This window comes from Cyanistes caeruleus, chromosome 1 (assembly GCF_971803275.1).
Source record: "Cyanistes caeruleus chromosome 1, bCyaCae1.hap1.1, whole genome shotgun sequence".
In the NCBI taxonomy this organism is placed as follows: Eukaryota; Metazoa; Chordata; class Aves; order Passeriformes; family Paridae; genus Cyanistes; species Cyanistes caeruleus.
In genome coordinates, this window is record NC_141701.1 from 108,309,210 (window position 1) to 108,321,908 (window position 12,699).

At 41.3% G+C, this 12,699-nt stretch overlaps 1 protein-coding gene across 2 annotated transcripts; it reads right to left on the reverse strand.

Annotated features, from left to right (window-relative positions):
• Positions 1-311: 311 nt before the first annotated feature.
• EIF1B (eukaryotic translation initiation factor 1B) lies at positions 312-10,002 on the reverse strand. 2 transcript variants are annotated; one of them, XM_023919376.2, is made up of 5 exons: positions 8,874-10,002; positions 6,593-6,756; positions 5,801-5,902; positions 5,016-5,241; positions 312-3,702 (listed from the first exon to the last, which is right to left on the reverse strand). In XM_023919376.2, exons 1-4 carry the CDS (start codon positions 8,902-8,904, stop codon positions 5,197-5,199), a joined length of 342 nt encoding a protein of 113 aa, XP_023775144.1. In that variant the 5' UTR covers positions 8,905-10,002; the 3' UTR covers positions 312-3,702; positions 5,016-5,196. The 2 variants fall into 2 exon arrangements, with proteins under 2 accessions (XP_023775144.1, XP_023775143.1); XM_023919375.2 differs by having other exon boundaries at positions 5,060-5,241; positions 8,874-9,476.
• Between the last annotated feature and the right edge of the window lie 2,697 nt (positions 10,003-12,699).

A 12,699-nucleotide genomic window follows, 5' to 3' on the forward strand; every position in this document is an offset into this window, starting at 1 on the left:
GGTCAGCAGTCCTGTGATAGCCAGGGCTTGTCTGAGAGTACTGTGGGAACAGAGCTGTGTCCATGCCTGATGGTGAGAGGGATCACAAACACTGCTGACAGCTAAATCCTCTCAGTGAGGAGCAGGACCATTCCACTTGGAACCACATCTGCTGAATTCAGCTACTCAGAAGCCAGAGAGCTGAGCCTAGATCATGTATTGTGTGGGTTTTCTGATTTGGGGATTTTAATTTATTTTTTTTTGGTTTTTTGTCATAATCCCAGCAAAGATGGGTTGTAAATAAAATAAAGAGAAAAATAAAAATAACCCCATTTATTGTATACACAAGTCCTTTTAATCAGGCCCCAAATTTATTTCAGAAATGTGCTGTCACATTTCACAGATGCAAGATATTCTGAAAGAGCTGAAACCAAACTTGAGCACATTTCTGATTTTATCCTAAAATACCATACATTCTGTTTATTCAAGAAATCAGATGATCCTTTTCTACCCAAAGTTTTACACCTCAAGCCAATACAAGCAAATCATCTTGTTTTAGAGCCACAACATTCTAGGACAAGTCAAAGTATTTTTAAGTTGGTTAATACAGATTATGTTAGAATTTTAAGGGAGGAGATATGAAATCAAAGCTGATTTTACAAGAGGATCACACACATTTCTAATAAATTGTTACTTTTATCTTCCACAAAAAAAAAAAAGACAATTTCTCCTTAACAATAGCATAAAATTTCATTTGCTTTAGAAAAGCATACATAAAATAACACTGGCACACTTTATTTTAAAAGACTTTTTTTGTCTCAGCTTTGTAGCAATACTTCAATACAGGTTGTTCATTAAGAGATCAATGACAGGCACGTAGCAAATTTAAAAAAGGCAAGCCAAGTACAAATCCTCTTTTGAGATTATTTTTGTATTTTTAATCTAAATGGGAAACAGTAGGCATGAAACATCTATACAGCAAACATGAAACAGCTATGCCATTTTTCCCTTAATGATCTCAAGAGCTTTTAATCTGGCAACTGGAAAACAACCTTCATGTTGCCATGCCCAGGGGACAGATTCCTGACTGAGTATGGATGTAGAAAGTCATAGGTACTTAAATACACAAAACCCTCTAAGCCCTTCCAATTTCCAACTCCCCAGTGTCAGCAGCACATTAGTTAAAAGAATGCTCAGTGATACTGATCAACACTGAACAGATACAAGGGACAGTAACTCCTACAGCATCTTAGGGTGAGCTGTAAAAAACACCTCCCTCCTGTTTTAACAGCTTAAATATCAATCCTGTACACATATTTACAGAGTGTGAGGAAATATTCAGCCACTTAAAGATGTAACACATAGATTCCATACACTAGAGCCTTGCAGAAGGATTAAGGAATTAATTTCTGACTGGAACTCAAGGTACATCTGGCCTATACTGCAAAATTAGAGTACTACAGCCTGTAAGAGTGCAGCACATCAGATAAAATTAAAAAAGCCTACAAACAGGGTATGGCATTACAGCAGGGGATATCTGATTACTGCCTGACTGTAAATAACACATGCATCTTCAGGGCAACTGAAGATGTACCAACTATAAGCAGGATGGCAGTATAGGAAAAAAATGAGGAGTTCTGTCTAATTGTATTTCAAATATTTGAAACTTAAGTTCAATGACTTAGTATTTTACAGTTTTATAACGGCTTTGGATGTACATAGAGCCTTAAATGCCAAACTTTCAAGATATCTAACTAAGATTTTTAAAGATACAGAGAGAAACAATGATGTTACGGAGGTCTTCAGTCCAGGGATCTAAGTTAATGGAAACAAACTTCAGATATAAACTTATTTCCTAAGACTATTTACTAGTTCCCTCCTTCCCCTCCAGAGAAGCTCTCCAGAACAAAATCTTATTCATTTTGGCTGTGCAAAAATGGAGTTCAGGAATAAAGGTTCAAGCAAAGCCACCGAAGCAATGATTAGCATGCACACACAGCCCAGGCACTCCTTTTCAGAGGTTACACCACTCGAGAATTATCTGGCCATAATCGTGCTCCTCATGCTCATCTCTGAGACACAGAGTCAGATTTAGCAGACCATGGGTGACAGTCAAGGGCCTGATAGCTCAGACAGTAAGAAGTAGGCATCTTACAGACTTAAATTATTAAATCTCATATTCTACAAACAAGAACTGCCAGAAGCATTTGGGAAGCGAGGGTTGCATTGCTCCTAGCTGCATTAAGTAGATGTAGACTCAGAACAGACAATTTAGTGAATTTATTTATGCAACACCTTACTCCAAGGTATCAGCTCAGAGTCAGCTAGAACAGTCTAATAAAACTATGCACAAGGCTGTGAATTCAAAACAAGTTTCTACATCCAATAACACCTTGAGATTAAGCCTAAGTATCACTAAGAAGGAAATCTTGATTGGTAGGTCTGAAGGACCCAGACTTCACAACAGTCCACCAAAAAAACACCATTTTTTGCAGTCTGAGCCTGGCCAGCCTCAAGTCCTACTAGTGGACTTCAAAAGAGTTTCTATTATAAGCTCCTTTTTACTGCCTTGACAATTATGGGCCACATCCTTCAACATTTTTTAACGTATTTTGGAATAGATAAAAAGATTGAAACCTGCCTTCATTCTGAAAACAGATTTCTGTGGCAGCACTTTAAACAGTTATTTTCCAAAGCCTTCATTTTCAGCATTTTTAAAACATAGATATGTATTCCAAGGAAGTTTAGCTTTGACAAAGAAGTTTCAGAATAAGATGACAAAACATGATATTCTTGAAGCCTTTCATCTACAACATACAAAAAGATTTGGGCTTGTAACAAAGCTAATTACAATCTTAGAAACACTGTTTTAGTTTAAAACACTCATGGTCAAAAATTTCTGCTTTCCTTCTAGAAAGATTAAAAACTTCAAATGTGTTACGTCTTACTCCATCTCCCTATACTTTTGCCTTTCAAAGGTCAAAACATAAGCATCTTCACCCAAGGCACCCATGAATTGCGAGGTTCTTCTTATTATAAAGGATTTTTAAATGAGGAGGAAGAAAAACAAATATTTTTCTTACTTATTCCAAGCAGAATGACTATGGAGAAATGACTCAAGCTTAGGTAGTAAAAGTTAATGGGATGCCATATGAAATGAAGACTGACTCAGTAACATGAGACCTGCTAGTCATTAATCTTCAATTCAAAGCCCACTAGAAGTACTTGTATAATACCAGCAAAATAGAAGGTACTGCTTGCTTTTCCTCTTGGGCAGGAGAACAAGCTTTAAATAAGAGCATCAGTTTTTCTGCCATGTGATAAAAAGATAATCACTAATTTCTATGTACCCCCAAAAGACTGATTACTTTAGTAGTTAAGAATCAGGACTAGGTAAACTTGCAGTAGAATGACTTTATTCTGCTCATCTGCAAGACTTGCATAAGATTTATTTTTGGATTTCCATTTGGTATGTGGGTATTTTGAGCTTTGCATGAGGCATTTCCTCCTCCTGAACGTATTGCACCTTAACTGTATACAATCTTCTGGAGCATCCTTTCTCTGGAACAGATAAGATCTGTAACATCAGGCAGAATTTGTGGAGATTGAGTGACTGGAATTTTACAAGTGGAATTGTCTAGACCAGGCGGAGAAAGGAATCGTCATATAATGCTCCCCTAATTGTTGCTAGTGCCTTAAGGGTTCATTTCTGAACTCAAAAATCTAAAAAAAAAGAAAAAAAACCCAGTTCAAATAAGTTAAATTTGAAACATTTCTGTTTAGAAAGGCAAATATGAATAGGAAATAAAGTACAGATACATGTGATATTATATAATAAGTTTTGCATAATTCTTTACTACTTTAGGTAGTAAACAATTATTTTAGCAATTTAATCATTTTCCTTTTCTGGCTAAGTTATTACTAAGCCTTAGCAGTAAAGAAATATCTCTTTCTTTCTTTCCAGAGAATACATGATATGACATGAAGTTTTTTAAACATTTCCCACTATTGTAATGGTTTTGCAACTCAGCATGGTCTGAATTGTTTCAGAAAAAAAATTCCATGTCTACCTCAAAAGGAAGACAACATCTGCTTGTTTCACCAAGTGAATTAATTTCATTCTTCATGAGACACATCCTACAAGCAGAACAGGAAATGCCTACAGCTAACTAAAGCTAGCTGAAAGGCATGGTGGAACAAACCTAATGTAACCTCCAGTAATGCTGAAATAATTGCCTTCTAGAAAAATCAGCCTTTTGTAGCAACACCTAAACTCTATTACAAAACCCTCCATGTCAACCATCAGTCCTAGGAGGACTTTTCATAACAGGGAAGAGGTTAGTGTAGGTCCTGCTCCCTTCCCTGCTCCTGCAGCTAGCACTACCAGCTCAGTCAAGCGCTCTGCTTGCCATGGCACAGTCATGGCAGAAGCCAACACATTGCCTTTTCCCTGTACTCAGTGACAGAGGGGATACAACAACCCATCCACTTCCTTTAAATGTTTTGGGACTTTTGTCCAAATGTTTTGCTTTGAGGAGCTCAGCTTGTTTTACCCCCACTTTGTTTCACATTAATTCCTCATAATCACTGCAATAAATTTTAGAGAAGATCCAGTTACTTACACAGCAAACAACTGATGTCTTATTATGCTGCTACTAAGGTACACCTACAGAACAGGCTTTTAAAACACTAGTCTTACAGCTACAGGGTAAGATCACATCAAGCTAATCTACTGATTAATCAGCTAGTACTTAATCATGTAAATTTTCCAATTTCTTCAATCAGCAGTGAATTAACACTTGCCACAAAACAGTTTAGCCATTCCTCAGCAAGGCTACAGTGCTAGTTTAAAACTTAAGCTAAAGCATTTCAAATATCCCAGAAATTATATGAATAAACTTTTATTTTTAAGCAACAACACACACTATTTGAATAAAACTCACACATTTAACTCAGGTGGAGAGTACTAAACTGAACAATCATTGCTAATACATTTCCATTGGAAATGTGTTAAAGTTCTCAAGGGTCTTCATTACCATCTTACTGAAGTTTTCTTATGTGTCTCTAGCCTACACACCACCTGTTTCATGCAGTCATGCAAATCAAATTGTAAATGTTCAGGTAGCAGGGAAGTCCATTCACTGCAAAGACTCATTCTTCACTGAAGAGCCAGGATAGGCAAGACCAATACTGCAGGATTCTTCATAAGAGTACAGGTTAGAAACCATGAACTTTCAGTTGTTCTTCCTTGACAATGCCAATCTAAAGGAGAGAAACAACACATTTTAGTAAAGCTTATATATTTAGGCTCTTATAGCGAAATCAAGTTACCCTAATCTTACACTTTGATTAAAGAAACTGCTATACAATGTATACACTCAATGAAACATTTTTTTAGTTTACAGAATGTTTCTGGGCCAAGAGGGAGAATTGACCGAACAAAAAGAAAATCTTATCAGACATCCGTTATTCTTTGACGGTGTAACAACTCTGCATCATCATTTGCATCAGAGTAAGCCTCTTTCCTCCACAGTGTTTTCAGTCTCACGATTATGGTTTGCATTGAACGCTTGATTTTACAAGCACAGAGCTCAAGTTGCACTGTCAGAGAACAAGAGGCGTGTTGTAACAGTGCAAAGGCATTCTACAGTGCTTTGATTCTTACCAGAGGCTTACTCTCATTCTGCAAGTATCATTTTACTTTCTGGCTGAAAATACAAAAGAACTACAGTGGTCATCTTTAGCTGGTTAATTAGCATCAGTACCACCTGTCACCCTAGTGCTTCCAGAGAGGTTCAGATATTTATCTGCAGTCCCTCACCTCCAAGAGGAATTGGCAAATGTTTTTCCTCTGGTCACCTTGCAGCTGGATAACTTCACCGTACTCAGGATGTTCAATCACAGTACCATTACAAGCGAATTTCTAAGAGAGAAACATCCATATTATAAGACATCTGATGTAAGTCATGATTTTGCTTAGTCAGTCTTTTCAGAAGAACTTTGTCTCAGAAGCTGCTTACTATTTTGATACCAAGCCAGGCAAAGGTTAAATCAATTTTACTGGCTCTGAGAGGAAATGGAATATATCTGCTGATACAAACATACACAAACGAAACTGCTGATGGTAAATTCAGCAGTGACAGGATTAGCTACTGTGCAGAAGGAAATGGTCAACAATTATGGCAATAATGAAAAACGAAGTCATAAGATACAGCCTCTCAACTTCACACTATTTAAAAATAATTATTGTTATCTTGGCAAAACTAAAGGCCTCTATTTTCAGCAACAACCCAGCTGTAACAGAGGCAGGAATAAAAACCAGCTCTACTTTAAACTGATTTTATTTTTCACATCAAAAAAGCCAAGTATCTGTGAAAATTTAAACACTCAAAATATATTTTATTTGCTTCTTTTTAAGATAGAAACGTTCAACCCTTTAGCAAAATCAGTGTCACTGGACACTGATAAATGTTTTCAGAAAGAGAAAGGACTTGAATATGAAAGTGGTGTACACTGGAGAGAACGAAGCGACATAAAGATTTTGTTACTTGTTATTAAAAGCTATCTTACTCCTTTATATATAATCATTATAAAATCAAATCAGCAACTTTACCTTTTTGAAAGCTTTCACAAGTTTCTTCTTGTCATAATCATCTGCAATGCCCTGAACAGTTGTTAGTGTCTTTCTTCCGTTTCGTTGCTGGATCCTTATATGAATGTAATCCTCAGTCCCCGCCGGGAGTAAGTCGTCGCCCTTTGTTGCATCAGCAAAGGGGTCTGCAGCAGGAAAAAGATTCATGTAATTCCCACAAAAGAAAACACCCAAGCTCAAAACCAAGAAGAAAGATTCTCACTTCTCAAAAAAAATTATTATTATATTCAGAGTATCATCTTGATGTTTAATCACTGTTTAAAAACACACTGTTAAAACCAAAGTGCTATTTCTACAGCTGCATAAAGCGATATTGCACTACATACTTAGGACAGCCCTCTCAACTACCATGCACCATTTCTGCCATGCCTTCCTAGGTATGAATGATTTTCTGCTACAGTATTAGTTTACTTCATTGTTTCTTGCAAACTGTAAATCCTGAACCTGAAAACAGGTTTCTGAGAGAACATCAAACGTACATAAGTTTTAGACAGCTGCATACATTAAAGTGAAATAAAACAACTGTATCTCTTTTCAGATCAACTGATAAGAACAGAGAAACAGAAAAGCTCTAGAACAGACACCTCCTTACAGGTACAGAGCAGAAGTCTTAAACTGTGGCAACTACTACACTTCCAGCATGTTAAGTCATGGATGTAACGCTCGGCTATTAACAGAAATAAAAGAGAAATACACTCTAACAGATGTCAGAGGCTGCCTGTAAACCAGAACTCCTCCAGTCAGCAGCTTTAGTCAAGAAATGTAACAAAATTAATTTAGGCTTAGACCAAAGAAAGGTCAGTTCTCAAATTCTTCCAAGCTTAGCATTTATCTAGCACAGATAGAAAAGAAAAGCCTTTAGAAAGAAGGGGGCTTCTGCATTAACACTTCTTATACTCTGTACTTCACAAAAACATACTTAATACTCAAGAAATTTTACATCTCTACAAATCTCCAGTAGCTCCAAATAAACCTTGAAGCATCAAGTACTTTATTACTTTTTAAAAATAATTATAAGTAATTTTTGGTACTAATCAGAACAATATTTAAGAGCCTATGTAGGTTCAACACCCATGCAAGCCACAGTTTCCCCAACTTCAGTTCAAAACTCCGATCTAAAAACACTGGTCAAGTTTTGCTATCCACTAGAAAGAAATGCCCCAAATGAGTAAAACTTCAGCAGAAACACACAAAAAGTAGTTCAGCTGCAGTCTGACAGATCCTTGTGGAAACAAGAGCATTAAAGGCACGGAAAGCATAATGAGGATTCAAGCACCACAGGAAACAAATACGGCATTGGGAATCTTGACCAACTCAACTTCTACTACAGAATTTGTAAAACCCTGCTGAATTTGACTGTCTCCCACAGTTTGTGGCTCAAACAATAACAGAAAATCTTAGTCAAAGAAAAAGTGGAAGAAGAAGAGGACTTGGGCATAAGGATCACTTGGCAGAGTTTAGGACTCTAGGTCGCAGATAAGGCAAGACAGCTTGGCAGAGTTTAGGGCTCTAGGCTGGAAATAAGACAGCACTGTAGATGTCAACACTGGACCCCTTCAAACCAATCCTCTGGGCGGCACCTTCCTTAAGTACAGGGTGAGCTCCCAAATCATGACTGAACGTAACCTTCTCACATGACTTATACATGCAGAAGATCAGAGTCAAAACTGTGACCAAAAACCTGAGACTATTGTATAAAGTTCTAACTGGCTTACTTCTGCTGCTTATAGATAAGGCAAGAGGAGAACGCTGGCCCAGCACGGTTAAACTTCCCTGCTGATAGGGGAGAGATGATCTGCCAACTGCGTAGCTCACTCTACAGAAACAATAACCTTTGAAGGGCTTTTATAGCGTTTTGGGACATGGCTGAGGATAAGATGCTGCTGCAAACCAACCGTAACTGATGAAATTATTTCCTCAGCAGAGGATACGAGCCCTTGATCCGGGGTGTCAGAGCTGAGAACATGGCAGCACCTCCTACGGGAGCAGCGAAGGGCTGAGCCTCCCGCCCGAGGTCTCCTCGCCGCACACACCGAGCACGCCCCGAGGCCGGCGACGCGGGAGGACAAGGACGAGCCGCCGGCGCTGCCTCACGGAGCACCGCAGCGACGGCGACACCGCTCAATGTCACCGCGGGGGCGGGGGGCCCGCGGCCCTCAGGAAGGCGGAGGCAGGACGGCGGAGCCGGGGGCGATGGGTGGGTTTGCCGAGGGGGTGGCTGCGGGGTGCCGGCGACTCTTACCGAAGGATTGGAGGTTCTGGATCGAGGACATGCGACTCTGCGGCGAGAGGCTGGAGCTGCGGGGAAGCGAGTCCGCTCGGGTCACGTCTCCGGCTCCGCAGTGCCACGCGGGGGCGGGGAGCGGGAGGGAGCGAGGGGAGGGGTAACAAAAGCAGAGGGACGCGGGGAGCGAACCCGAGACGCAAAGCGAGAGCAAAAGGAAGGAATAAAGAGAGGAGGAAGCGCAAAGGGAAATAAAATGTGGAGGGAGGGAGGGACCCCCCGCCCCTTGGCCGCACCGCCCCACGGCACCGCCAACGGGCACCGCCCGCCGCGCTCCGCACAAAATGGCGTCCCGCGCGTGACGGCCCCTCAGCAGCCCGGTGCACAGAATCACGGAATCGGTTAGTTTGGAAAAGACCTCTCAGGTGCTCGAGTCCAACCCCTGACCGAGCATCAGCATGTCAACCAGACCGTGTCACTGAGTGCCACGTCCAGACGGGGACCCCAACACCGCCTTGTGCAGCCCATTCCAATGTGTAATCACAGTTTCTGTAAAGAAATTCCTCCTGATGTCCAGCTTGAACCTCCCCTGCTGCAGGCTGAGGCTACATCCTCTTGTCCTGTTGCTGGTTGCCTGGGAGAAGAGACTGACCCCCACCTGGCAGCTGTAGAGAGTGATAAGGTCACCCCGAGCCTCTTCTTTCCAGGCTAAAACCCCCAGCTCCCTCAGCTGCTCCTCATATGGCTTGTGTGCAAAAGCTTTCACCAGCTTCATTGCCCTTCTCTGGACCTGCTCCAGCACCACAACGCCCTGTCTCATTGCAATGTTCTCCTCAGTGGATCCCCAACAGCAGTGCTGGCGTGTTGCTGGAGCCCCTTGTTCTCCGTGTTGCTGGCCCTCAGGCACCCAGCAAGGGTGACCCCCATGGAGGCCCTTCCATACTCACATCCCTTTGGCATGGATAGTTTTCCAGCTAATCTGAAATTGGGAGAGCGCTTCTCCCTTCCCCATTAAAATCTATTGGAAATCCCATTCCTTCAGGCCCTCCTCTCTGGACAAAATGCTGCTTTAAATGTTGAATGTGGTGAGAGAGGCAGTCAGCAGCCCACAAACTGCCTGTCTCCACTTTGGGCATGACTTGGAGACGCAAGAAGTTCCACCTCAGCATGAGGAAGAACTTCTTATTGAGGGAGGCAAAGCACTGGAACAGGCTACCTAGGATGGTCATGGAGTTTCTACCTCTGGAGACATTCCAAACCCACATGGACATGTTCCTGTGTCACCTGCTTGAGGTCAGAATGCCTTGGCAGGGGGGTTGGACCAGATGCTCTTGAGAGTTCAGTCCAGCCTTAACTATCCTGTGATTCTGAGAACTTTGCACTCTTTCAGGCAGGTGCAGCTGCTGTTCCCGAGTCCTTAGGGGCCCCATGGATGGCTGGCATGTGGCCTCACAGGACTCCTTGGTGACAGCCACTCACTGTACATCCCTGTTTTGGGAGGATATCAGCAGTGCAGGGGCTGCAATAGGAAAAGTTTGCCTTTAAAATGGTGTGCAGGTGTTACAAGTCTTGCTAGTCCTCATGAGGCGATTAATGGCTTTGTAGATGTACAATAAGCTAATTCTGCTGGCAGAAGTGGAAGAACCTGTGTTTCTCTTTTATTTTTTTCCTCTTTTTGGCTTTTATGCTAAATTTTAGTCCTTTTATATTAATGGGATATTTATTTTCTGTGATCCAAGGTCTGGATCAGCACTGCAGCAGTTTTATGAATGCCAGTCTGCAATGGTCTAAGGTTTCTAGTCCTGGCACTTTGCAAAGAAGCTTTTCTTTCTTCCATAGGGAAAACAAAGCCATTGGCCATGGTGCAGAACCTTTGTTTTCCCTTTGCTACTATCATTGATTAAACCTTTCACTGCTGTAAAGTGGGGTGTTTAACTCATTCCCAAGCAGCTGCAAAAGGCACTATTGAGGCAGTAATGGGAGGATGGGGCAAGAGCTTGAGGCAACAATTTGGAGAATATCTGTGGATTAAGGATGCAGAACTAAACACTGAAAAACCTTCTGGGAAGGTTGAGAAAGCTTAGGACACCCATCCTCAGGGACATGACCCCAGGATATCAATAGCACCTCTCTCAGAAAACTTAAATTACTACTAATGTGAAGAAATTTTGCCTCTGATATATTTTTGCTAATCCTATGTCTCTCTGCAAGATTTTGTTGTTTCTTTTGCTCTCTCATCATCATCCCATGAAATTTTTCCCCAGTGGCAAAGCAGGTCCATTGCCCTTTTCTTTTTCCAGACACTGTTTTTTGTTACCTTGACTGCACCAGTACCAGTATCAGTGGGGCACTGGGATGAGCCAGATCAGCCAACTAATTTTAGTTACAAAATAAACTGAAAGGTTAAAGCCTCAGATCCACTCCACTTGCATAATCCTGCAACAGTTGTGCTGAGACAACCGAGGAGGACAAAGCTGGCCATGGATGAGAGTAACAGTGCATCTTCAGGCACAAGCCCCAAGTCTGAGCCTGCAGGTTTAGCTGAGTATACCAGTCTTTGTGTCAGTTCTTCTGCTTACTCTGAATCCATTTAAAACTATTTAAAATAGTTTTACAGTTTTACAGTTCTAATTCTCACTGTTAATTGAGTCCTATGGGCTCATTGGGCATCGGTGGAATTCATCCTACAGTTTACAGACAAATGAGATTGGATGTCTGGGAAGCAACAAAGCTCCTTTTATAAGCCAAGAAGATGTGACCTTGTTATCCTTAAAATGAAGCAACAATGAATAGTTCTGGCAACTGCAGAGGGAATGGAAACAACCCCCAACTGCACAGCTTGGCATGCACTGTGCAGCAATTAAAATAAAAGTGGTGGCCAGCACCCTCATTGTTCTCTTGGCAGCCTTCTGCAATGTCCATGTGAATTGGCAGGGCCTCTGTGGGGCTGTGGCAATTCAAAGAGCTCTCCCTTTGCTGTCCTCCTCAGAGGGAGCTGAAGGTCTCGATGTCACATCTGTCACTAAGATCTGACACAAATCCTGTCTGTGCCAGCACATTGCACCAAACTTTGGTGTCTGTGCTCAGAAGCAGGTGGCATCCTGCTGGTGATGTGCTGCTCCTTCTATTGCCCCTCAACAGGACAATTGTCCTGAGTTCCTTTGACCCGAGTCCTTCCCATTGCTCTTGAGCAGTCACTTGTGGCAATAGACCTGTGAAAGTCCTGGTTGTGAGGGTCTTCCAGTCACACCAGACTGAAGAAAGGTGGGCAAAGCAGACATGGACCTGCAGCAACCAAAAGAGGTAGAAGCAATTGAAATAGGTTTAAAACCTAAGTGAATGTAAGAGGTGTTGTTGCCCAACTGTTGAATTTCAGATTTTGAAAACCGTTAAATTTCAGATTTCAAAACCTGCTCAATTTCAGATCATCCTAGAGCCGAGGTTGTAGTTAATTTCATTCACTAATATTAGACATCAGGGTTTAAGCAATATTTTGGGAATGAGACTCCTGTCTTTCCATGACTAATGTATAACCTGCCAACTACAGTGCCAGAAAAGAACATTATCTCTAATTAATTTGATCACGGCTTCAAGCTATTTAAATGTAATCGTTGCAAGACCTGGTTATGAATAGCAATTAGAGATCCCCTTGCTCGCCTTTTACTGTATTTCAGTTCATCTGTCAAGCTGTATGTGAATCCTTACAGGTTATTTATGACTGGATAAACCTGAGGAATTAAAATCAGGGGCTCACTGGCATACAGGTGATAAATATGACATACTGAAGCCATAAAGTATACTTTTGTAGAAAATGTCACCCTAGTGCAGAACCTTACCTTCACTG